This window comes from Phacochoerus africanus, chromosome 2 (genome assembly GCF_016906955.1).
Source record: "Phacochoerus africanus isolate WHEZ1 chromosome 2, ROS_Pafr_v1, whole genome shotgun sequence".
Taxonomy (NCBI): domain Eukaryota; kingdom Metazoa; phylum Chordata; class Mammalia; order Artiodactyla; family Suidae; genus Phacochoerus; species Phacochoerus africanus.
Window position 1 is genome coordinate 253,190,599 of NC_062545.1, and position 24,484 is coordinate 253,215,082.

General features: G+C 43.2%; 1 protein-coding gene and 1 long non-coding RNA gene across 2 annotated transcripts in view; one reads left to right on the plus strand and one right to left on the minus strand.

The window, feature by feature from the left end:
• Positions 1-1,609: 1,609 nt before the first annotated feature.
• Positions 1,610-7,105, minus strand: C2H9orf152 (chromosome 2 C9orf152 homolog). Its single transcript, XM_047768128.1, has 2 exons — positions 6,851-7,105; positions 1,610-2,206 (listed from the first exon to the last, which is right to left on the minus strand). Exons 1-2 carry the CDS (start codon positions 7,041-7,043, stop codon positions 1,680-1,682), a joined length of 720 nt encoding a protein of 239 aa, XP_047624084.1. The 5' UTR covers positions 7,044-7,105; the 3' UTR covers positions 1,610-1,679.
• Positions 7,106-7,165: 60 nt separating this feature from the next.
• LOC125120234 (uncharacterized) overlaps positions 7,166-24,484 on the plus strand; it is a 55,197-nt gene continuing 37,878 nt past the window's right edge. Inside the window, exon 1 of the long non-coding RNA XR_007133288.1 lies at positions 7,166-7,280. This is a non-coding gene — a long non-coding RNA (uncharacterized LOC125120234). The remainder of the gene's footprint in view (positions 7,281-24,484) is intronic.

Here is a 24,484-nt window from a genome sequence, read left to right on the forward strand (position 1 = left end):
ATCACCATGAATCCCCAAATTCAGGGTGGCTCAAGGAGAAGGCACATACATATTTCTGATAGGTAATGACACTCCTAGTTAATACCTCCAGATATGGGTGGGTGAGACTGGATCACCATGGGCAAAAAGGGAAGATGTGGGTAAAACTTTACCAAGAAAGAATCTGGCAGGCGATAAAGGCACCTTAGAAGTGTTTAAGTATCATTATTCAAGTTAAACATTAACCACATTACGATACTTTCTTCCCCGTCACCCAAGTAACACCTGCTTCACTTTGTCTTTGGTTTAAAATATACCAGGAGGAATCTGAGTGATTCAAATTTGGCTGAAAAGGGAGCAATTTTTGAGGAATACATACTTTCCAAGCAGGAACATCTCTTTGCTGTCTTCTCTTAGGATGCTATTACTATATATCTTCAATGATGGACAGTGTTTAATTTGGAGAGAGAGGGAGGGAGGGATTGAAGAAAGGTGGGAGAGAGAAGAGAAACATGAAAGAAGGAAGGATAGAAGTAAAGAAGGAATTTCTGTCAGCTCAGCAGAAACGAATCTATCATCCATGAGGACGCTGGTTTGATCCCTGGCCTTGCTCAGTGGGTTAAGGATCCTGTGTTGCTGTGGCTATGGTGTATACCAGCAGGTGTAGCTCCAATTCGACCCCTAGCCAGGGAATCGCCATATGCCTTGGGTGCAGCCCTTAAAAAAAAAAAAATAGAGAGAGAAGGAAAGAAGGGAGGAAAGGATGGGGTGGAGGGAAATAAATTTGTAATCAGACGAGAATGTGCAATCTCAATGAGACTAACCCTTAAACACACAAGGCAGTAGGTAGCATTGTTCTGACCCAGGGTGACCATACCTGGGGAGACTCAAGCTGAAACGAGGTGGTCACTACCAATGCACATTGTGACTTCTCAGTCAGCTGGCCTCCAGACGTGGCAACAAGAAAAAGACAATTCTCAGAACAGCTCTTCTCCAGAACATGTGAGAAACCTTCAGAAGATACTGAAAACAAGATTGCCCGGGCCTGTTGAATCTAGAGCACTGCTAAGGTATCCATTGGCTAGTGTCTCTGCTTCATGTTTCAAAATTCTCTAGTTCTAAGGATGGAGCCGACGTCCATAGCAGCGTCTTCTTAATAGAAGCAGAATGGGGCTGCTGTGATCAGACAGTGCTTTTTTCATCCTAAACTATGAGCGACTCTGGTCTGGGCCCCCTCTCTTTATTTTTAATGACAGGACCATGTGTGCACCTTAAGTTCATTTCCTACTCAATTGATTTAATATAGTTCTGCAGTCAGCTAGAGGCTCTGGTGTCTCTGACCCCGGGATGCCTCGAAGAGGGTGTAGACAGCCTCAAGTTTGAGATTTTTTTTTTGTCTTTTGTCTTTGTTGTTGTTGTTGTTGTTGTTGCTGCTATTTCTTGGGCCGCTCCCACGGCATATGGAGGTTCCCAGGCTAGGGGTTGAATCGGAGCTGCAGCCACCGGCCTACGCCAGAGCCACAGCAATGCAGGATCCAAGCCGCGTCTGCAACCTACACCACAGCTCACGGCAACGCTGGATCCTTAACCCACTGAGCAAGGGCAGGGACCGAACCCGCAACCTCATGGTTCCTAGTCGGATTCGTTAACCTCTGCGCCACGACGGGAACTCCAAGTTTGAGATTTTTGAGGAGAAAGCTTCAGGCTGGGCCATATAAGCCCAGATTCCGGGCTGCTTGGGAGATCCTGGGAGTTTTCTTCCGGGGAAATGGATAGTGAGCTGGTTTTCCAGATCTATGTGTGTTCTTTATGGAAAGGGGGTGCTGAGTGCCAATGTTTAAGCTGGATCCCCTTGCCTCTGTTTGGGTATCACCCACCTGATCTTCAGGCTGGGCTGCCTCTGGCATCCTGATCCCTTGCTGAATCATCTGACTGTCTTCAGACAAGCCCGAGTCTCCTTCCTGAGGGAGCCTTTGCTCAGGCCCCACGAACTTATCCTTGTGCTTTACTTGATGACTGGTTTCCTGGCGGAAGGTTTGGACCAGGCGGTACATCTCTAGGTGTGTGTGCCATGGAGACTCAGGGGTCCAGAGACTGCCTCTGTCAGCCTCCTCTAGCATCCCCTCTGGCTCCGAGTCTGCCTCTTCCAGGGACAGTGAGTGCCTCCTCTCCTTGTTAATCCACACGGCACCGACCATGGACTCAGCAGGAGCAGGGATGTTCCCTCCTGAGAAAACAAAGCACCAGCAGGGTCACCCCTGGAAGGTACAGGGGCAGCTCTCTTTGTTGTGGGGGGTGGTTGTTTCAGAGCTTTCAAGCTGGAGGAAGGTCATGCCCAAAACATCAGAGGCCGGATACCTAGTACATTACATGTGTATATCCGTATACAGACGGATAGTCCCAACTGAATATGAACTCACACACCCCCCACACACTCACACCCCCATGAGCTTTTTCTTTCTAGCACACACACACACACATTCATGCACAATTATTCATTCATTCAACAAATATTTATTAAGTACTTCTAATGTGCCAGGCATTATTTCTTCCAGGTCCTGGGAATACAATAGTGAAAAAATCCACTACTGTATAGAGACAAGATCCAGCCCTTCATGATGTGTTCCAGGAGACTAGAAAAAGAATAAGCAAATGCATTTATAGTAAAGTTTCTGGTGGTAATCAATGCTATGGAAAAAAATTCAGCAGATAAAATTTACTAATAGACCTCAGGGTTTCTTTGTTTGTTTTTTGTCTTTTTAGGGCCATACCCGAGGCATATGGAAGTTCCCAGGCTAGGGGTTGAATTGGAGCTGCTGCTGTTGGCCTACGCCACAGCCACAGCAATGCCAGCTCCAAGCCACCTCTGCGATCTAAGCCACAGCGCCCAACAACGCCAGATCCTCAACCCAATGAGCAGGGCCAGGGATTAAACCCACATCCTTATGGATACTAGTTGGGTTTGTTACCGCCAAGCCACGACTCCTAGACTTCAGTTTTTGACTGCAGTGAGGGAGTGGACCCTAGGAAGAGCGAGGGAACTTGCATTTCAGGCTGAAAGAATAACAGGGGGCAAAGCGCCCGTGTGCTCACCCCCAGGTATGGATTCACATATATTGGCCAGTGGAAGAGGTTATTCCTCACTTACTGGGTCTTGTGCTGTGGGATTCTAGTAATGGGATTCTCACCCAAGGCAAAGGAGGGGGCAGCTGTGTTCTGAAGCAGCTCTTCTTGGAGGCCTGGTCTTTATCCTTTTGTCCCATGGACACTGTTCTGGGAACATGTTTGCAACATCTACTGCTTCCCTGAACTGGCTTCAGGGGTAAGGAGGCAGGCAGGTGTCTCCCATTTCTGTTTTTCTTCTTCTTTTTAGAGCTGCACCTGCGGCATATGCAAGTTCCCAGGCTAGGTGTTGAATTGGAGCTCCAGCTACTGGCCTACATCAAGCCACAGCAGTGTCAGATCTGAGCCTCATCTGTGACCTACACCACAGCTTGTGGCAATGCCAGATCCTTAACCCACTGAGTGAGGCCAGGGATAGAACGTGAATCCTCGAAGAGACTATACTGGGTCCTTAATGTGCTGAGAGCCACAACAGGAACTCCTCCTTTCTTTCTCAGGGACATGTTTTTACCACTTTGTGGAATGTGATCATTTCTCATCAACTCTTAATAGCAACAAGGGTTGGTGGAATGACTGAAAGGCCCTTTCCTATAGAATCCTCTGAAATATCTGTGAAGCTCCCTTGAGCATTCTGACCTTTGTCACTGCAGGAGGTCCCGTAAGTGACAGAGTATGCGCTGAGAGTGGAGAGATGGTGTTGAAGAAATAAGGCCAGAAGGAAGCCCTTGAACTCTAGTACTGGGAATCCAAAACACCTGCCACTCCATTTCTAGAACCTAAATCCATCCCATAATGCTAAGACAAGATGAAGAAAGGTAGTTCCAGAGCTCTTCCTTCCATTAAGCAGCTTCCAGGATACCTGCCCTTCCAGATACAACTCAATGTCCTGAGACACAGAAATCTAGTTTTAGTGGGAGCCACTCTGTCTTCCTGGGTTTCTCTGCCATACTAGACACAGAGGATCTCTGTCTTCTAAATTCTATCTACTTGCTTGGCTTCATGGTATTAATACCTCCTGGTTTTCTCCCACCACTTAAGAAAACTGAACTGTTTTGTAAGACACACAGCATAAAACTTACCAATACATCATTTGCCGTCCAGTTCAATAGCGTTACGACAGTCACGTTGTTGGGCAACTAATTTCCAGAATTTTTCATCTTCCCAGACTGACACTATATTCGTTAAACCATAAACTTTCCACCTCCCCGACCCCTGTCCCTAATAACTACCATTCCTTCTTTTTTTTCTTTCATTTTTTAAAAAGTTGTATTGAAGTAGAGTTGATTTACAATGTTGTGGTAATTTCTGCTGTACAACAAAGTGATCCAGTTATACTTACACACACATCCTTTTCTTTTCTTTTTGCTTCAGATTCTTTTCCCATATAGGTTATCACTGACTATTGGGTAGAGTTCCCTGTGCTGTGCAGCAGGTCCCCATTGGCCAGTCATTCCACATACCACGGTGTGCACATGCCAATCCCAAACCCCCAGTCTACTTTGTATCTCTACAAATTTGACTACGTGAGGTCCCCCCTAAAAGTAGATTATGGCATTTGTCTTTTTGTGAATGGCTTGTTGCACTTAGCAGAGTGTCCTCAAGATTCACCTATGTTCAAGATTCAACATGTGTGAATTCCCTCCCTTTTTTAGGCTAATATTCATCTGTTACCATTTTGACGTCCATCTTCCCTGACTTCTCTTTCTCTTCTTGCGCCTCAGTATTTGAGTATTCGAGGACTCCAACTGGCATCCCAGCTTCTTATCAATTGCACAGTTGACCCTCCACAACTTTACCCATGCTGGTGGCTTCAGCTACCACCTATACGTCAGTGACTCCAGATCTATGTCTCCAGCCCAAATCTCTCCCCTGAGATCCAGCCTGGTTTGAAGTTTTACAGCCAACTATCTCAGGTGCAGCATATTCACAAACAAATTCATCTCTCCCTGTAAGAAATCTCTTTCTCCTATATCCCCAAGCTCAATGAATGGTGCCACCATCTATTCTGTTGCTAAAGTATAGGCAGAATTGCTTTTTTGCCCCCCACCCCCAACGTTTTTGTAATCTTACTCTGAATTCTCCCTGGAGAACCACCTTATTCCTAACGCCCAGTCCAAGTGCTTAGATGTCCCTCCACCTCCATGACATAGTGACCTAGTCCTCAGCCAGTCAGCACAGAAAGCCCTGAGGAGCTTGACACATACTAATTTATTTAATTCCTATACAATCCTATACTTTGGGTATTACAGTTATTTCCACTTGACAGATGAGGAAACTGAGTCACGGGGTAATTTACATGACTTGTTCAAAGCTGCACAGAGCAAGTCAATGACCGAGCTGGCACTCAGGCTCACCTTCTCTCCGGAGACCAAGGACAGGTACACGCCATCAGACAGCGCACTGCTTCTCACAGTGAGAGCAAGAAGGTGGACTCGCAAACTGCTAGAAATGCCCTAAAAGATCTTGACGGAGCCTTGGGGGTCAGAAGTCTCCCTTGGGGAAGCAGAGCCTGAGCATCCCTCTGTGCATTAACCTGCTGGAACTCATCACATAGTCATGGAGGTGCCAGTTCTGAGTTACAGGATGCAGAAGAATGAACCAGGAGGAAGGCTGGGGCAGGGGTGGTGAATTCTATGGGGCGTGCTGAGTTTAAGATGTCTTGGGGATATGCCCATCACATGGGTTTGTGAGTCTGAATCTAAGTGTGTTAAATCTGCTTTCATTTGATAGGGGTTTAATTTAGCAAATGCTTGCTGAGTGACAGAATGAATAAACACCCTTGAGGATGGCGTAGTGCTTTAGGAATCTTGCAGCTTATGCCCTGTAGAGATGGGGGACTACTTGGCTGTGTCTGTTCAATTCAAACAGACCCCAATGGCTGGCAAACAGCCCAAGGCATGAGAGATGAGTGTCTTTGGCCCAAGGCAGCACCCTCCCTGTCCTAGTTATTGTGGTCCCTCTGGCCCCTGATTCCCTCCCAGCCTGGCCAAGAGCAGGGTGGGCTTTTCAATGAGTCCTGAACTGTATAAACAAGCACAGAAATTCCCAGGGTAGAGCCTTGACCTTCAGGGGGGAGTTCTTTTTGTCTCTCTGGGTTAGAGGAGGATGAAGGACTGAGATGCGACAATTGCTTGCTGAGCCCTGGGCTCCTACCTTCTTCCTGGAATAAATCTGAATTGCCAAGTGGAAGAGGCTTCTTCCCTGGTGGAAGGGAAGGGCTTCTGGGTGTCATCAAACCTCCCTGGCTGTTCTTTGAGATGTGAGGGCAACCTGGGTGCCTCTGGGGTCCCTGAGCCTGTGTTTCCTCTGGCTGGTGCCTGTACTGGGGCTGTTGTCTTCACTCTCCAGGGCTAGTTTCTCTGGTTTCCTGACAGTTCCTTGGTGAGACCCAGCCAAGAAGCACAGCTCCCACCCCCCCACCTGGCCTAGCAGAGTGGCCAAGCCCAGCTCACCAGGCAGACCAGTTCAGCAAGATTAGAGTCTAAGAGCAGAGGCCAGGAAGAGCGTGCTGCCTGCCAGCTGCCTGCCTGGGGGCCCCTGGCACAGTTGGCAGGGGGCCTGAGCCCAGCAGGGCTGCCCTGAACCAGCCTCCCTGCTCTGGCTCTGCCTCTGGCGGGCCTGCCTCCCAGCTCTTCCCCACCAGGAGGGTCAGCAGAGCCTTGGCACTGCCCACAGTTCAGCCACCCATTCCACCCACAGCCAGGCTCTCCTCCCCTTCTTTCCCTCCCCAGCACCCACCCAGCCCTACCTTTCGGCAGCACCACCACGTGGGCCTGAGCCTTCTGCTGCCGTCTCAGGCCTTCATACTGGGCTCGCAGGAGCTGTACACTGAGCAGGGGCCCTTTGCCGGGGGCCTGGGTCCCAGAGCCCTCGGCCATGAATCGAGACCCCAGCTGCCAGAAGTGGGGCAGGGCCGGGCACGGGCAGGGCAACCCCTTCATCCGGATCCGGGAGAAAAGCAAACACTGATGGGCGGGGCTGGGGGGAGGAGGGGGAGAGGGAAGTGAGGAAGGAGGGGAGGAGGACGAGGTAGGGAGGGGGAGAATCTGGGGGGAGGGGGAGAGGGACGGTAAAGAGAAGGAAAAATCAAAACTCGGAGGGGAAGGGTGGCTAGGAGGGAAACTGGAGCGGAGAGAAGGAAGGGGATGCGAAGAGGGAATGAAGAATGGGGGGAGAAGGTAAGAGTGGTGGCGGATGAAGAGGGTGGGAGAAAAGGGAGGGCAGGAGGAGGGAGGGGCAGGGAGTGAATAAAAGTGAGAACTTTTGACTGGCGGGGCGTGAGGGGAGGAGCTGGGGATAGAAAGACAAGAAGCTAGAAGTCCTTTTGGAGTCCAAGGAGTGTCCTATTCTGAGTCCTTCACTGCTTGATCCCAAGTGTAGAATCCGACCCTGTAGAATCCAACCCGAGAGCTACGGTGAAGCCTCCTGTTTCCCGGCAAAGCTGGAGCCAGTGCGGGGAGATGCCAAGGGCCCGCTTGGCTCACGCCTTTTGGACTGGACCCTGGATGCCTGTCAGCAAACCTGTCTGTCTGGTTGGCAGTTGGAAAAGGAGCTGGTGACTTGGGGATGTGTGCCGACATCTACCAGGGCAGAGGGAGTCCCAGTGGCAAAGGTGCCCCCTGAGACCTCTACTCACTCCCTAAGGGGCAACCCAAGAGAAAGCCCAGACCTAAAGTCACCGGGTGGGGGCGGGGTGGGCAGGCCCAGGGAAGCCGTGGCCTCTAGCCAGCCCCACCTCTTTGACATTTGATGTAGCCTCTGCAGTCTCGACATTTCCAAATTGGTGTTTATCTTACCCACAGCTAGGTGCACCCTCCTGTTCCGCTTGGTTTGCCAGCCCCACCGTCTCTACATCCTCTTAGATTTGAATCCTAAACCCTCTCTCGCTTACACCAGCTTCAACCTATCCTGGCTCCATCTCGCCAAGTAAATTCCTTTCTGTCTCCTGTTAACATAATTACTCAGTTACCCAATATACCTACAAAGGCAGTGGAAACAGTAGTGGCTGAATTTTAAGAGACATTTTGAAGAGTAACCGAATGGGATTGAGCCGTTAGAGGTGGTTTGAGAGATGGAGGGTGAATCTTTGTTGGCTGGTATATGCCGTACACATATATGCTGTATGCTTCGTCCGGTGGTATGTGCTGCTGTAACAAAGTACCACAGATCGCTTGGCTTAAGCAATAGAAATTCATTGTCTTATAGTTCTGGAGGCCACAAGTCCAAGATCAAGATGTCAGCAAGGTTAAGTTCCTTCTGGGGATTTGAAAAGGTATCTGTTCTATGCCTCTCATTTTGCTTCTGGTGGCTCGCTGGCAACCTTTGGCATTCCCTGACTTGTAGAAGCATCACCTGACCTCTACCTTTATTGTCACATGGTGGTCTCCCCGTGTGCGTGTCTCTGTGCCCAAACTTCCCCTTTTGATCGAGACACTAGTCATGTTGGATGAGGACTTACTCTAGTGACCTCATCTTAAGTCAACTATTTATATCTGCAAATGATCCTTTTTCCAAATAAGGTTACATTCTGAGGTATTGGGGTTAGGACTTCAAAATACAGATTTGTGTGGTGGGGGCATAATTTAACCCACACTGGGTAGGGAAATGGTAGTTCTAGTCACAGAGGTGACATAGGAGTGGAGCAGATTGGGGGTGAGGGAGAGGAGGATGGATTTGTTTTAGATGTTATATTTGAGGTGAGTATGGTTGATGGGTCACCAGAAGGGAGTCAGAAACTTGGTAGAGAGATGTAAATGTTATCATCTGTGAAAATGATACAGTTCATTATTGGAAATGGTTTATCAATAGATGGTCACGCATATAAAGAATTGAGAGATGGTCCAAAATTACTCTTTCTTTTTCCTTTTCAGTCTCCATTAACTTGTTCAAGTTCGTCTTTGATGAGCAGAAGAGAGGTCTCCTCTGTGCACTTCTACTTTCTTCTTTCTCCACCCTTGACCCAGGGTCTAACTTCTTTCTCTTGGCATCTGGTCTGTCGTCATATTCTAACCATAAAAAGAGGGGTGAATGGTCTAGGCTGGTGGTGCTTCTACAAACTACTTCTGTAGCCCAAGTTCTGTGCAATTATGTTTTTGTTTTTAAGGTCTTGCTCTCTTTTCCCCAACTCCTCAAGACCTCCTCAATCATCCAGGCTTGGGCTGGATAGGGCTCCATCAGGGGAGAGGGTATGCCCTCCTGGAAGGTGGTTATGGAAGTGGAAATATACACCCCAACTTCATAAGAATGAAAGTCTTCAGCCCATGTGTGGGAACTGAATGAAATTTGGAGTTGAATGTCTTGGAGTTGAATGAAATTTCCAATTTAGGAGGATATTTCAATATACCAAGCTCTAGCAAGACCAGTATTTAAAAGGCAGGCAGAAATTAGAAGGTAATATTGAAAATGGAAAAAGGGAAATCAAAATTATAGGGGGAACCAGTGAAGAAGGGCATCCCAGAGTGTAAAGAAGGAAAGAAATGTTGCAAAAGAGCCAGGTGGCCCAAATGGGGGAGACAGAATAGCCCAATCACCCCTCCTGCTCTGGTGAATGGCGTCTGAGAAATACATGCAGGAGACTGGTTCTCAGTCTGGCTACACACTAAAACTACTTTGGGAGTTTTTAAAGAAACATCAGTGCTTGGGTCCCTCCTCTAAATATTCCAATTCCCATAGTCTGGGGTGGTTTCCAAAGACTGGTCTAGGTCTAAAGTCTTCCCCACTGCTCTAGAGAGTCACCTGCCCACGTTTCTAAGTCCCTGGCTGTCTGCTTGAGAGACACATGGTAGGAAATAGCCCAAGCTTCATCCCTTTTTATTATGAAGTCTCTCCAGCATAAGCTGAAGGCAAGAGGGGCCCCTCCATTCTAGGCCAGCAGCACCTGCCATATAATTAGACTCAATTTCGATTATATATTGGCATCTGTCAGTCTTCATCTTTTAATATGAATAGTTATCTTTTTCTATGGTTGCATCTTTGTAGGTGTTCTAATGAGAATTAGGAGGGTTTACCAACTGTTGGTTGCCTGCCTTTCAGAAGCTTAAACTCCTTTTAGTTCATATGGTTCCTCTCTCTTAACACAAACACCTTTAATCTATTTGGAATTGATTTTAGTGTTAGAATTTCAGATAAAGCATGAATCGAGCTATTTTTTTTTTCCTCCAGATAATTGCCCAGTTGAGCAATACAACTTATTGGATCAACTTTCCTTTCCCCGTGATTTGCAATAACAATAATAAAAGTGTAAGAAAAAATTGGCAGCAGTATCTCATCCTGGAGAGTCTTCAGAAACAAATGAAAAATAAGATTGAGCTGGAACCCTTCCTGGAAAATCATGACAGTTAGCACTAAAAGGGCATGCTATATTATTTAGGTGGGTGCCCCAGGAGGGAATGAGAAATACACTTCAAGCTTGCTCTGGGTTCAAGATAACCAGAGTAGGGATGAGATGCCTTGTTATTTGAAGACATATTTTTTTTCCATATGGTTTACATTCTACTGAACCTGAAAATGAAAGTCTGTGTTGAGAGGTAAGCATGTGTTTAATTTAAAAGGGCCACAATGATAGGGACAGCTGTCCTTGTAGCTATTATGGTAGCTTCCAGTAAAGGAAATTAGACCTAGAGGATTCAAGTCCACCCATGTTCAATGGACTCAGCTCTTCAGTAAGGCTGGGGTGACAGGGGTGTCACCATCACTAGGATACCATTCCGGAGAGGATCACTCAGACTAGAGGCACTATAAAGGCCAGTTATTTGTAGATAGACATTCAGAGACGTGAACAAGAAGCCGGTAGGGAGGTGGTTTGAGAGCCAAAGGCCCAGAGAGCCAGGTACATGTGGGGGTGGGTGGTAGACAGGAGTGGATCCTGGAGAAGGACTTAAGTTTTGAGTCCTTTTCACTAGAGACTCCAAGGAAAGCTTAAGATACTCTGATTTTGCTTTAAATTTTTTTCATTTATTTTTTTAAATTATAGTCAATTTACAGTGTTGTACCAATTTCTGCTGTATACCATTGTGACCCTGTCATACATACACACACACACACACACACACACACACACACATATATATATACACATTCTTTTTCTCATACTATCTTCCATCATATTCTATCCCAAGAGATTGGATATAGTTCCCTGTGCTGTACAGTAGATCTCATTGCTTATCCATTCTAAATGTAATACCCAAATTCCGTGTCCATCCCACTCCCTCCTCCCTCCCCCCGGCAACCAAAAATCTGTTCTCAGTGTCTGAGTTTGTTTCTGTTTTGTAGATAGATTCATTTGCGCCGTATTTTAGATTTCACATACCGGTGGTATCATATGGTATTTGTCTTTCTCTTTCTGACTTCACTTAGTATAAAAATCTCTAGTTGCAGACATGTTGCTGCAAATGCCATTATTTCATTCTTTTTATGGCTGAGTAGTATTCCGTTATATATATGTACCAATTTTCTTCATTCATTCATCTGTTGATGGACATATTTAGATTGTTACCATGTCTTGGCTATTGTGAATAGTGCTGCAATGAACATAGGAATGCATGTGTCTTTTTGAATTACAGTTTTGACTGGATATATGCCAGATTGCTGGATTATGGGATTGCTGGATCATATGGGACAATTGATTGCTGGATCATATGGTAGTTCTATGTTTAGTTTTATGAGGAACTTCCATACCGTTTTCCATAGAGGTTGTACCAATTTACATTCCCACCTACAGTGAAGGGGGTTTCCCTCTTCTCCACACCCTCTCTAGCATTTATTATTTGTAGACTTGTTAATGATGGCCATTATGACTGATGTGAGGTGATACCTCATTGTATTTTTGTTTATTTATTTTGCTTTTTAGAACAGTACCCATGGCATATGGAGGTTCCCAGGTCAGGGGTCAAATTGGAGCTATAGCCACCAGCCTACACCACAGCTGCAGCAACGTAAGATCTGAGTCGCATCTGCAAACTACACCACAGCTTATGGCAACACCAGATTCTTAACCCAGTGACTGAGACCAGGGATTGAACCTGTGTCCTCATGGGTACTAGTCAGATTCATTTCTGCTGAGCCACGATGGGAACTCCTGATGTTGAGCATCTTTTCATGTGCCTATTGCTTATCCGTATGTCTTCTTTGGAGAAATGTGTATTTAGGTCTTCTGCCCATTTTTCTTTTTTCTTTTTTCCTGTTGTTCAGTTGTTTGAGTTGTTTGTATCTTTTGGAGATTATGTCCTGGTCAGCTGCATCATTTGCAAAGATTTTCTCCCATTCTGTGGAAGCTACCTTGATCTTTAGCTTTTCCTCTTCTCTGTAGTAATTCACTCTGAAATTATCCACCCCTACAGCTTAGTGGTGTAGCCTGAGAAAGACCAAAAGGGCAAGATAGCCAAGGATAGGAAGCCTTCCTGGCAGGTCTTCTCCCTGGTTCCAGTGAAGGGGGGGGCCTCATCTTATGGAGTGGACTGTAACTTGGGGTTCCACATAGACAGACAGTGTTTGTAGGAGAGCCAGGTATGATGGGAAAGGAGTCAGGATGTTGAAGAGTGCTCCAGGGCAACAAACTTCTAAGTTCAAGGTTCTCTGCCTTATATAATTAGAAAGATTCCTCTCTGAAAAAGGAGTGTGTGTGCCAGATGTGTTGAAACAATAGTTAACATTTACTGAGCCCAAAACAGTAAATGCTAATCACTCTGTGTACATACACATTTTTCTATGATGATAAAATATACCTAACATGAAGTTCACCCTTCAAACCATTTTAAGTGTACAATTCAGTAGCATTGAGTAGATTCACAGTATTGTACAACCATCACCACTCTCCATTTTCAGAACTTTTTATCATTCTGAATAGAAGTTATGTACCCATTAAACAACACCTCTTCATTCGTCCCTCCCACCCATCCCTCGGTCCCTGGTAACCTCTCTTCTACTTTGTCTTTTTGAATTTGCCTATTTTAGATACTTCATATAAAAGTGGAATCATACAAAATTTACCCTTTGCATCTGGCTCATTTCTCTTGGCATAGTATTTTCAAGGTACATCCATACTGTAGCGTGTTACCAGTACTTCATTCCTTTTTTATGGCTAAATAATACTGTATTGTTTGAATATGATGCATTTTGTTTATCCATTCAAATGGACATTTGGCTGGTTTCTACCTTTTAGCTACTGTGGTTAATACTGCTGTGAAAATGGGAACACAAGTATTTGTTTGAATCATTGCTTCCAATTATTTTTGTTGTATATCCAGAAGTAGAATTGCTAGATCATGTAGGGAAGTCTGTGTTTAACTTTTTGAGGGATCTGTATGCAATCAGATTTAATCCCCGTGGAGAACAATGTAAGAGAGGCAACATTAATATCCCTTCTCCTTAACCTTTTATAATAAATCCATTCCAGCCCCGGTGATTCCAGCTCTTAAGTATGTCTCAAAGCCATGCGCTTGTCTGTACCTCCACTGCCATCATCTTAGTCTCATCATCCTTATTTCTTTCTCCAGGACCATGCAACAGCCTTCTAACTGGTTCCCTGCTTCCATACTCATCCTCTTCCATCCACTCTCTTCTCAGTGGTCAGCATTCTCCCAAAGGCCCAAGGGCAAATGGACTTATGTCTTCCCCAGAGTTAAAATCCTCTTGTTGCTTCCCCATGCCTTCAAACTAGCATTCAAGTCTTTCTCATGGCCTGTAAGATCATGTATATCCTGGGTCTGTCCCCCCCACCCACCACCACCACTTGGTTGACTTTCCTCTTGCTCGCTACATTCTAGACCAGATTTCCTACAAATAGGTCACAAATGTGCCCAAGATTGAGACCCACAGATGCTGGCAAGGTACCTTCAGCCACCAACAGCTCCTCCATTTACTCCAATGGTCCATATAAAGAGGATATCTTCTAGGTGTGCCAAAGTGAGAACAAGTGGAGAAAATTCTCTTGTCATGTTAGTCTTCTCTCATTCTCTTGCATGCTCCCAACATCTTTTCTCCTTGGAGCTTTGGTATGTGCTATTCTATCCATCTCTCCATCTTCCTCAAAAACTCCTGTTAACTTTGTCTCCATCCCTATCTTTATGGCATCCCCAGCCTTGGCAGCACCCACTTCTTTCCTAGATCACTTTCTTTCAACTTCAGTTCAGCTAAGAGAAGGTTTAAGAGTTAAGAGCATAGACTATGGAGCCAGACTATGTGGGTTTGTATCTTCTCTACTCTTAGCCGTGTGTGACTTTGGGCCATCTACTTAACTTCACTGTGTTTACAGATAGAGCAGTTCCCAAAGAGAGGGAGGCCATAGGAGCTATGAGTAAACAACCAAAACAAACTTCACCTAGCATTAACTTCCACAGGTTAGGCTTTGTGGCAGTATTCCACATGGGTTCATTTGATCTGCACAACAATTATATGCAGTAAGATGCCATATTATTATCATCATTATTTCCATTTTCTAGATGGGGAACTTGAGGTTTGGTAAGGGTAAATGACTTCTTGATAAGTGGCCTAGTCAAGATCAAGATTTTCCAATTCCTGAGGCTCAAACCTCAGAGCATCATTGCTCTATTTTAGTTGTATACAGAGTAATATATTAGAATATCATTTGCCTGAGGACAGTGAAGTCCTGACCTCCAGTATTGGTCAGGATCCACTGTAGTCAATAGAGTCCCCCTCTGTATCAATTAAACAAGAAAGAGATTTCACATGAGAGATTAGGTGCTTATGAAAAGGCCAGAAAAGCAGAAAGAGCAACTTTAGCCCTCCAAACCACTCTACCCCTGCAGCAGATGACATTTTCCAAGGATGGCACAAACAACATCTTCCATCCTACATGCTCCTTTGCAGTTGAGTTTTCCACTCCCTCATCAATAGATGGAATCTGTATCTTCACCCTCATGAACCTGGATTGGTTGTGTGGCATCATTTGACTGGCAGGCTATGGTGGAAGTGATGCTGTGCCTGTTCCTGCCACAGTCCTTAGCTTTTGGTGACTTTGGCTTCCCGCTGTTTGGAATGCTTGCTTTTGGGATGCTCCTTCCCTGAGACCAAAGACTATGCTGTGAGCAGCCTGAGCAGCATGGAGAAGCTACAAAAGCTGTACGTAGGTGCTTAAGACAATGGCCCCAAATGAACTCCCAGGCAACAGCCAGGACCAACTACCAGTCATGTGAGTGAGCCCCCCTGGACATCCAGCCCAGTCAAGCCTTCAGGCAATTGCAGCCCAGCCATCATCATAATGTAGTTTCATGAGAGACTCTAAGAAAGAACTGCCTGTCTGAGCACAGTCAATGCATGAGAAATAATAATAGGTATTTTAATTTACTAGGTTTAGGGATAGTTCATTAGTCATAAACAGATGACTAGAACAATCCTGACTATAAATATGTTATTGCTGATGCTCAAGCTGCTGATCTGGGGAACAAGCTAAACAACTGTTAAATTAGGAAGCTACAGGACAACTTCTAGACCTCAAGTCACACCACCTCTTCTGTGAACCACACCTACAAAATAGATGCATGGCATCCTACCTCTCTCCCCATAAAAATTTTTGGAAGTGCATCTGATTAGTGCAGCCCAAAGCACCTATACTCAGTGAAGAGAAGCCTAGCTGCAAGGACGTCTGGGAAATGTAGTTTTTTTTAAAAGTGTCCCAGGTGTTGTAAGATAAAAGCGAATTGAAATGGATATTGACAAATGCAATCCACAGTATTAGCCACCTGTCCTAATTCCCAAAGGACCAAGCAATTTCAAGACTCGGAAGATAGACTTTTTAAAAATGTATGCTGCATAATTCAGACTCTCTTCACCTAGAACATCTTTCACATTCACTACACGGTAGGCACAGTAGATTATTACAATGTTCAAAGAAATCAGTATCTAGTTGAATAGGTATATCCCTCTGAGAGTTCTTTGGTCTTTGCTGTCATTGTATCAAATAAAAGAGCAACTGAAATAAATGATAGTGCTTTGATGCTAGGTTATATTTTAACTGAAAGAATGCAGACGTCTTGGTAGGGATCATGGTACAAATATAAAGGAATATTTTATAGTCTTGAAATATAGGTAAAATTTATTTTTTACTTTGTATTTTTTTTTTTTAGGGCTGCACCTTTGGCATATGGAAGTTTTCAGGCTAGGGGATGAATAAGAGCTGCTGCTGCTGGCATACACCACAGCCTTAGCAAAGCCAGATCCAAGCCATGTCTGCGACCCACACCACAGGTCATGGCAATGCTGGATCCTTAACCCACTGAGTGATGTCAGGGATCAAACCCACATCCTCATGGATACTAGTTGGCTTCATAACCCGCTGAGCCACAATGGGAATTCCTAATTTGTATTTTTTTTTATTGAGGTAAAACTCAGATATCATAAAACTTACATTTTTAACTTTTTAAAAATGAACGATTCAGTGGCATTTAGTACATTCACAATGTGGTACAACTATTACCTCTGTCTAGTTATGAAACATTTCATCACCCCAAACAGAAACTCCATACCCATTAAGAATTACTTTCCCTTTCCCTAGATCCCCAGTCTGTCTTGATCACTAACTGCTTTCTGTCTCTACAGATTTTCCTCTCCTGGATCTTTCATATAAATGGAACCATGCAATATGTATCCTTTTGTGTCTGGCTTCTTTCACTCAGTGTGTTTTCAAGGTCCAGCTATATTGAAACCTGTATCAGCATTTCATTCCTTTTATGGTTGAACAGTATTCCATTGTATGACTATATCAGCTTTTGCTTATCCATTCATCTGTTGATGGACATTTTGGCTGTTGTAAATAGCACAATTTTGAATGGTGTTTCTATGAATGTCGGTGTACAGGTTTCTCTTTGAATACCTCTTTTTAGTTCTTTTGGGTACTCTACCTAGGAGTAGAATTGCTGAGTCATATGCTTATAGCGTGTTGTTTTCATTGCAAAATGTCCTTGGCTGAAAAGGTTGCATTTTGATGATATTAAAATATTTTATTGTGTTATCTGTTTTGGCTTTTCTGTTGATACACCAAGAGCTTTGCCCTGCAGCAAGCTAATTTTTGAAGCTTAGTTGGTTCACATGTTTGACTGTTTGGAAAGGAAGCTATAGTTTATAATTTTTCATTATGTAATGACTAACTCCTTGTTTAGAATCAAGATTTGGGAAATTAAACATACCTCCTTTTTTTTTTTTTTCTTATGGTTGCACCTGCAGGATATGGAAATTCCTAGGCCAGAGATTGAATCTGAGCTGAAGCTGTAGCCTGTGCTGCAGCTGCTACTGTGCTGGATCCTTTAACCCACTGCGCTGGGCCAGAGATTGAACCCGAGTCCCTGCAGCAACCAAGAAGCTGCTGTTGGGTTTTTAACCCACTGCACCACAGTGGGAACTCTGACAAGGATACCTTCCAATCTCTTTGTTCTTCTTTGCCCAACGCTGTTATTTCAAATGGATTAAACTCCATTGTGAAAAATGCATAAAAGTTTTCCCAAATGTGTTTTGTTGTGACATATCGGAATCACTACTGTCAGGGAGGGGAACATTTTTCCCTCTATCCTTTTTGAGTTCTTGTGGCTGAACTAATAATTAAATTGATATAGGAAGATTAACAAGAGAAAAAGAAAGAAATTTGTGCGGAGAGAGGTCTCATAGGAATGGAACCTGAGGAGTAGCCAAAGCAGGCAATTTTTTACTTTTTGGACAAAGAAACAATCACTTGGTGAGGAATCGACAGGACAAAGAAACTTAGGTTTCAGGTGCTTGACTGGTGAAGAATCTAAATAGATTTTAGGCTTGGGGTGGAATATAAAGCAGTAACAAATTCTATTATATGAGCCTCTTGGTACAAATTCCCTATATGGTGACAAGGGTGTCCTTCTCTCTCCAGATGCAAGGACTGCACCTTTCACATGAGAGATTTACTTCCTGCTTTCAGGAAGACAGAAAAGACAGTCAGAGTGTCCCTCTTGCATTGGCCATTTTTTTTCTTTTTTCTTCTTTTTTTAAATTTATTTTTTTAATTTATTTCTTTATATATATATTTACTACTGCACAGCATGGTGACCCAGTTACACATACATGTATACATTCTTTTTTCTCACATTACATCTTCCATCATAATTGACTAGGCAGAGTTCCCAGTGCTACACAGCAGGATCTCACTGCTAATCCATCCTGAAGGCAACATTCTGCATCTATTTACCCCAAGCTCCCTGTCCCTCCCCTTCCCCCTTGGCAACCACAAGTCTATTCTCCAAGTCCAAACTGAAAGATGGGCAAAGGGCCTGAATAGACATTTCTCCAAGGAAGATATACAGAGGGCCAACAAGCACTTGAAACAATATTCAACATCACTGATTATTAGAGAAATGCAAATGAAAACTACCATGAGATACCACCTCACACCAGTCAGAATGGCCATCATTTATAAGTCCACAAATAACAAATGCTGGAGGGGGTATGGAGAAAAGGGAACCCTCCTGTACTCTTGGTGTGAATGTAAGCTGGTACAACCACTATGGAGAACAGTATGGAGGTATTTTAGAAAACAACACATAGAACTACCATATGACCCAGCAATCCCATTCTTGGGCATATATCCAGACAAAATGCTACTTAAAAAAGACACATGCACCCGCATGTTCCTTGCAGCACTACTCACAATAGCCAAGACATGGAATCAACCCAAATGTTCACTGATAGATAATTGGATCAAGATGTGGTATATGTACACAATAGAATACTACTCAGCCATAAAAAAGAACAAAATAATGCCATTTGCAGCAACATGGATGGGACTAGAGACTCTCATAGTGAGTGAAGTAAGCATTGGCCATTTCTTAAGTAACTTTAATTCAAAATAATTAATATGGCATTGTGGCATATACATCTATATGTATATATACATATTCTTTTTTTTTTTTGCTGAGCCACGAAGGAATTCCCATTGTGGCATATTTTGGGGTAGCCTGCCCTGGGCTCCAATGTTATTTATGCAATTACTACCTCATGTAATGATTACATAAAATCATTAAGTGAAATGTAGAGGCAGTATAGTGATTTTGGTTTGAATCCTGGCTTTGCCACTAAAGAGTTGCAAAATCTTATTTCTTAATCTCTCTGTGCCTCAGTTTTCCCACCTGTAAAATGGGGCTAATAAGAGCACCTTTGTAAGGATATAAAGTCCTTAGGATAGTACCTGGCATGAAGTTTGCACTATAAAAGTTTGTTGAGTGTAAATTCACAGATTGGTCCAGATAATTAAAATACCTTTAATCAAAACAATAAATTAATAGTACAAGTTCTTCTAAAGAAGGATCTTATGGATTTTAGTAGTTTTTAACTGGACTTTTATTTTATATTGAGTATAGTTTATTTATAGTTTTTTTAGTTTCAGGTGTATAGCAAAGTGATTCGGTTATATATATATTCTCTTTCTCAGATTTTTTTTGTCATATAGGTTATTATAAGATATTGAGTAGAGTTCTGTGGGCTGTACAGTAGGTCCTTGTTGATTATCTATTTATATATAATAATGTGTATATGTTAATCTTATCCTGCTAATTTATCCCCCTCACCTTACCCCTTTGGTAACCATAAGTTAGTTTTTAAAGTCTGTGAGTCTGTTTTGTAAATAAGTTCACTTGTATCATTTTGTTTCAGATTACGCATATAAGTGATACCAAATGATATTTGTCTTTGTCTGAGTTAGTATGATAATGTCTAGGTCCATCCATGTTTATGCAAATGACATTGATTCTTTTTTATGGCTAAGTAATATTCCATTGTATATATGTACCATATCTTCTTTATCCATTCCTCTACTGATGGACATTTACATTGTTTCTATGTTTTTTCTCTTGTAAATAGGGCTTCAATGAACATTGGGATGCATGTGTCTTTTTAAATTATGTTTTTCTCTGGATGTATGCCTGGGAGTGAGATTGACAGATGGGTTGGTAATTCCATTTTTAGTTTTTTATGGATTTTAGTTTTGACAATGCCTATCAACTCCCTATCGAAGAACATTGTCCCTCCAAAATATAACATATAAAGGCTATTGAAGGACCGCTATGGGACAATCACTTAATAATTAACTTTAAATACCTAACAAGTGATGTTACAAAATTTAAAAATTTTTGCTAATAAGAAAACACCATGTGCTGTAATAATAACAGCCCCACCTTTGGCTTTGCAGTCAAAATTCAATTCATTCAACATTTACTCATTCAAAAAGTACTTATTCAGCAACTACAATGTTTCAGACTCACTAATCAGTATAGAATATTAAGACAGGAGATATCCTCATGGAACTTCCAATCCAGCTATAGGGACAGAAATGAAAAACAAGTTAATAATTGTGTAATTATTTCTCCAAAGAAGATATACAGATGGCCAGCAAACACATGAAAAAATGCTCAACATCGCTGATTATAAGAGAAATGCAAATCAAAACTACCATGAGATACCACCTGCACCAGTCAGAATGGCCATCATTAAGAAATCCACAAATAACAAGTGCTGGAGGGGCTGTGGAGAAAAGGGAATCCTCCTGCACTGCTGGTGGGAATGTAAACTGGTACAGCCACTATGGAGAACAGTTTGGAGATACCTTAGAAATCTATACATAGAACTTCCATATGACCCCACAATCCCACTCTTGGGCATATATCCAGACAAAACTCTACTTAAAAGAGACACATGCACCCGCATGTTCATTGCAGCCCTATTCACAGTAGCCAGGACATGGAAACAACCAAAATGTCCATCGACAGAGGATTGGATTTGGAAGATGTGGTATATATACACAATGGGATACTACTCAGCCATAAAAAAGAATGACATAATGCCATTTGCAGCAACATGGATGGAACTAGAGAATCTCATACTGAGTGAAATGAGCCAGAAAGACAAAGACAAATACCATATGATATCACTTATAACTGGAATCTAATATCCAGCACAAATGAACATCTCCTCAGAAAAGAAAATCATGGACTTGGAGAAGAGACTTGTGGCTGCCTGATAGGAGGGGATGGGAGGGGGAGGGAGTGGGAGGGATCGGGAGCTTGGGCTTATCAGACACAACTTAGAATAGATTTACAAGGAGATCCTGCTGAATAGCATTGAGAACTTTGTCTAGATACTCATGTTGCAACAGAACAAAGGGTGGGAAAAAAAATGTAATTGTAATGTATACATGTAAAGATAACTTGATCCCCTTGCTGTACAGTGGGAAAATAAAAAAAAAATTAAAAAAAAATAATTGCGTAATTACAATTTCTGATAAGAACTAGGTGAAGAGAATACTATAAGTAAATAATGCATATGAAGTGTTTAGGTGAGTTTCTTGTCCTTAGAATGTACACAATTAAAGTTATCTATGATTATTCATTATTCCAAAATTATTATAATTTATCCAGTTTATTTGCCTGTTTTTTTTTTTAAAAAATCCATCTTAAACTAATGTTTCCTGCCCTCTAGAGGGGACTTTGAGTCATAGCCACACAAGCAATTGAGAATCTCAGGTAGAGTGTTTGGTTTGTTTTGTTTTCCCGAAGTGCAGTTGATTTACAATGTTGCAATAATTTCTGCTGTACAACAAAGTGACTCAGTTATACATATACACACATCCGTGCTATCTCAGGGTTGAGCGTTTTGGATGTTTTGGTAGCTGTTAAGAGCTTCTGCTGGCTGGGATGCCCAGCAAAGTCATTCATGATGCCTTGGCCCCATATACTCATAACTTCCTTCAGAGGACCTCCTTGGGCATGCTTGGTGCCATGTGACCTCACTATCCTCCCTGGGCACCATCTACAGCTGTGAAGTGGTCTTGGGTAAGAACTCTACCAAATAAGTCTCCCCATACAGGAGGGTGATAGGCCCAGCTAATCAGCCTTCAAAACAGATCAAGATAGAGCCAATGAATCCCAGTCAAAGAAAAGAGGTGGAAAGTATTTGAACCCTGATGATGGCAGAGTATCAGAGCAAAGAAGGCCTACTATTGACCAGCCAGGGCTGCCTCCCATACTGAAGACGGTGCGGTAGCCCCAGGAGCGTCGAGGTGGGGGCTCTGACTTGCCTTTTTCCTACTTTCCCTGAACATCTTTACTCAGGTAGTTCCAGTGTTAACCTAAAAAAGACGCTTTCATTATCCATCCCCTTTCATCTTTGCAACCTCCTGAGAAACAAGTATTTTTCTGTCTGTCTTAGGGGCTCAGAGAGGTTGAGGTACTTACCCAAGATCTCACAGCTAATAGCACAAAATTGGCACCTTGCTATCAAAGTTCATGTTCATTCCACTACTTTATAACCCACGTTCCATGGTATTGAAACCTGAGTTAAATGGAGATATGAGATGAGATGTTCTCCCACAGTCTATTTTAGTAAACCCCCTTTTAGCAATAACCAGGTAAAAGAATTTAAATCAGGTTATCAGATAATTTTATACAGTTTTATACAAAATTTATCTAGTCACTTATGACGGAGCATGATAATGTGAGAACAGGGAATATATATATGTATGTGTGACTGGGTCACCTTGCTGTATAGTAGAACGTTGACAGAACACTGTAAACCAGCTATAATGGAAAAAAAATAAAAATCATTACAATAAAAAAATGACATTCTGTGACTTTCATAGCTGGAATTAAAATTCACCATACAATTATTTAATTGAAATAATGTAATAAAATTCCCTGAGCGAATTATCACACATTAAAGAAAATACTTTGTACGAGCTTGAAAGATAACATCTAGGAACAGTTTGATCTCTTGCTCTGTCATCTTTCAGTTTTCCCTTGATCAACTCATTCTGAATCTGATCCTTGATTGAAAAGCCTTCCCCAGCAGTTTAGACCCATATTCTTGGGGATGGTTCTCTCTTTTAGTCATAGTCAGATGACCGCAGTCCTAAGATGTTTCAGCTAATTCAGGAATTCTCAGCCCTAACTGCACATTAAGAATTTCTTGAGTAAATTAAAAAAAATGACTTATGCAGGGGCTTCATCCCACACAGGTTGAATCCAAATCATAGGAGGAGGGGCTTGGGGATCAGAACTTTAAAACTTACTAGGGCACAGCTGAGGCCAAGAACCACTGAACTATGTAGATGGGTGGATTGGGGGGTTTGCGACTGGCATATGCACACTATTGTATGTGGAATTGTTGGTCAGTGGGGACCTGCTGTCAAGCACAGGGAACTCTACTCAATATTCTGTGATAACTTATATGGGAAAAGAATCTGGAAAAGAATTGATATGTGTACATGTATAACTGAATTACCTTGTACAGCAGAAATTAGCACAATATTTTAAATCAACACCAAAAAAACTTCTAAAAATGGAATAAAAAGATAATAAACATATCCAGGCGTTCCCTCGTGGCACAGTGGGATAAGAATCCGGCTGCAGGAGTTCTCCTTGTGGCACAGCAGAAATCCAACTAGTATCCATGAGGATGCAGGTTCTATCCCTGGCTTCACTCAGTGGGTTGGGGATCCGGGGTTGCCATGAGCTGTGGTGTAGGTCGCAGACGCGGCTCGGATCCTGCGTTGCTGTGGCTGTTGTGTAGGCCAGCAGTTGTAGCTCTGATTCCTCCTAGCCTGGGAACTTCCATATGCCTCGAGTGTGGCCCTAAAAAAAAAAAAAAAAAAAAAAGAATCTGACTGCAGCGGGGTTCAGTTCGCTGCAAAGGTGCAGGTTTGATCCTTGGCCAAGGTCAGTGGGTTAAAGGATTGGGTGTTGCCATAGTTATGGCATCGGTTGCAGCTGAGTCTCAAATTTAATCCCTGGCCCAGGAACTTTCATAAGCCATGGATACAGCTATAAAAAATATGTATATATCCAACAATAACTAACTAAATGATCGTTTGTCAAGCTACCTAGTTTTAGAGAAACTTTTAGGGTTCACACTCCTGGCAGGTCTGTTTGCAGAGGTGCACTTCTATTGTGGGGTGGGGGGATGGCATGAAAGAATGTATGCAGTGCAGGCCTGAGTTTTCTGCCCTGTGTTAATACAGGTATGGCCTGAGCCCTCTGCACTGCTGCCTGGACTCTTGGCCCATTACACATTCAAGGAGAAATTGCAAACCTGATTTCACAAATTTGCAGCCTGGGCTTTACTCACACATGTAAATTTTGCTCTGGCTTGTTACCCAGGCTATGAGTCTCTGTTTAGACTGTGTTATCCAAGTCGCAGCCTCTGTTGTTTGCCCACCCTGTAGACATCTGAATAGCACGTTCATTTGTGCAGGGGTCCAGATGTGTACACTAAACTCCAGGGACATTCACAGGAAGCCCCGCCCTTCTCTGCTTTTGTTTTGTCCAAAGATTTTAGCTGCATCTATGTCTTTTGGATCCCAGGAGACGTTGTTCACAGCCCCGGGCTTACAGAAATCACCCGACAGGAACTGGCCAGG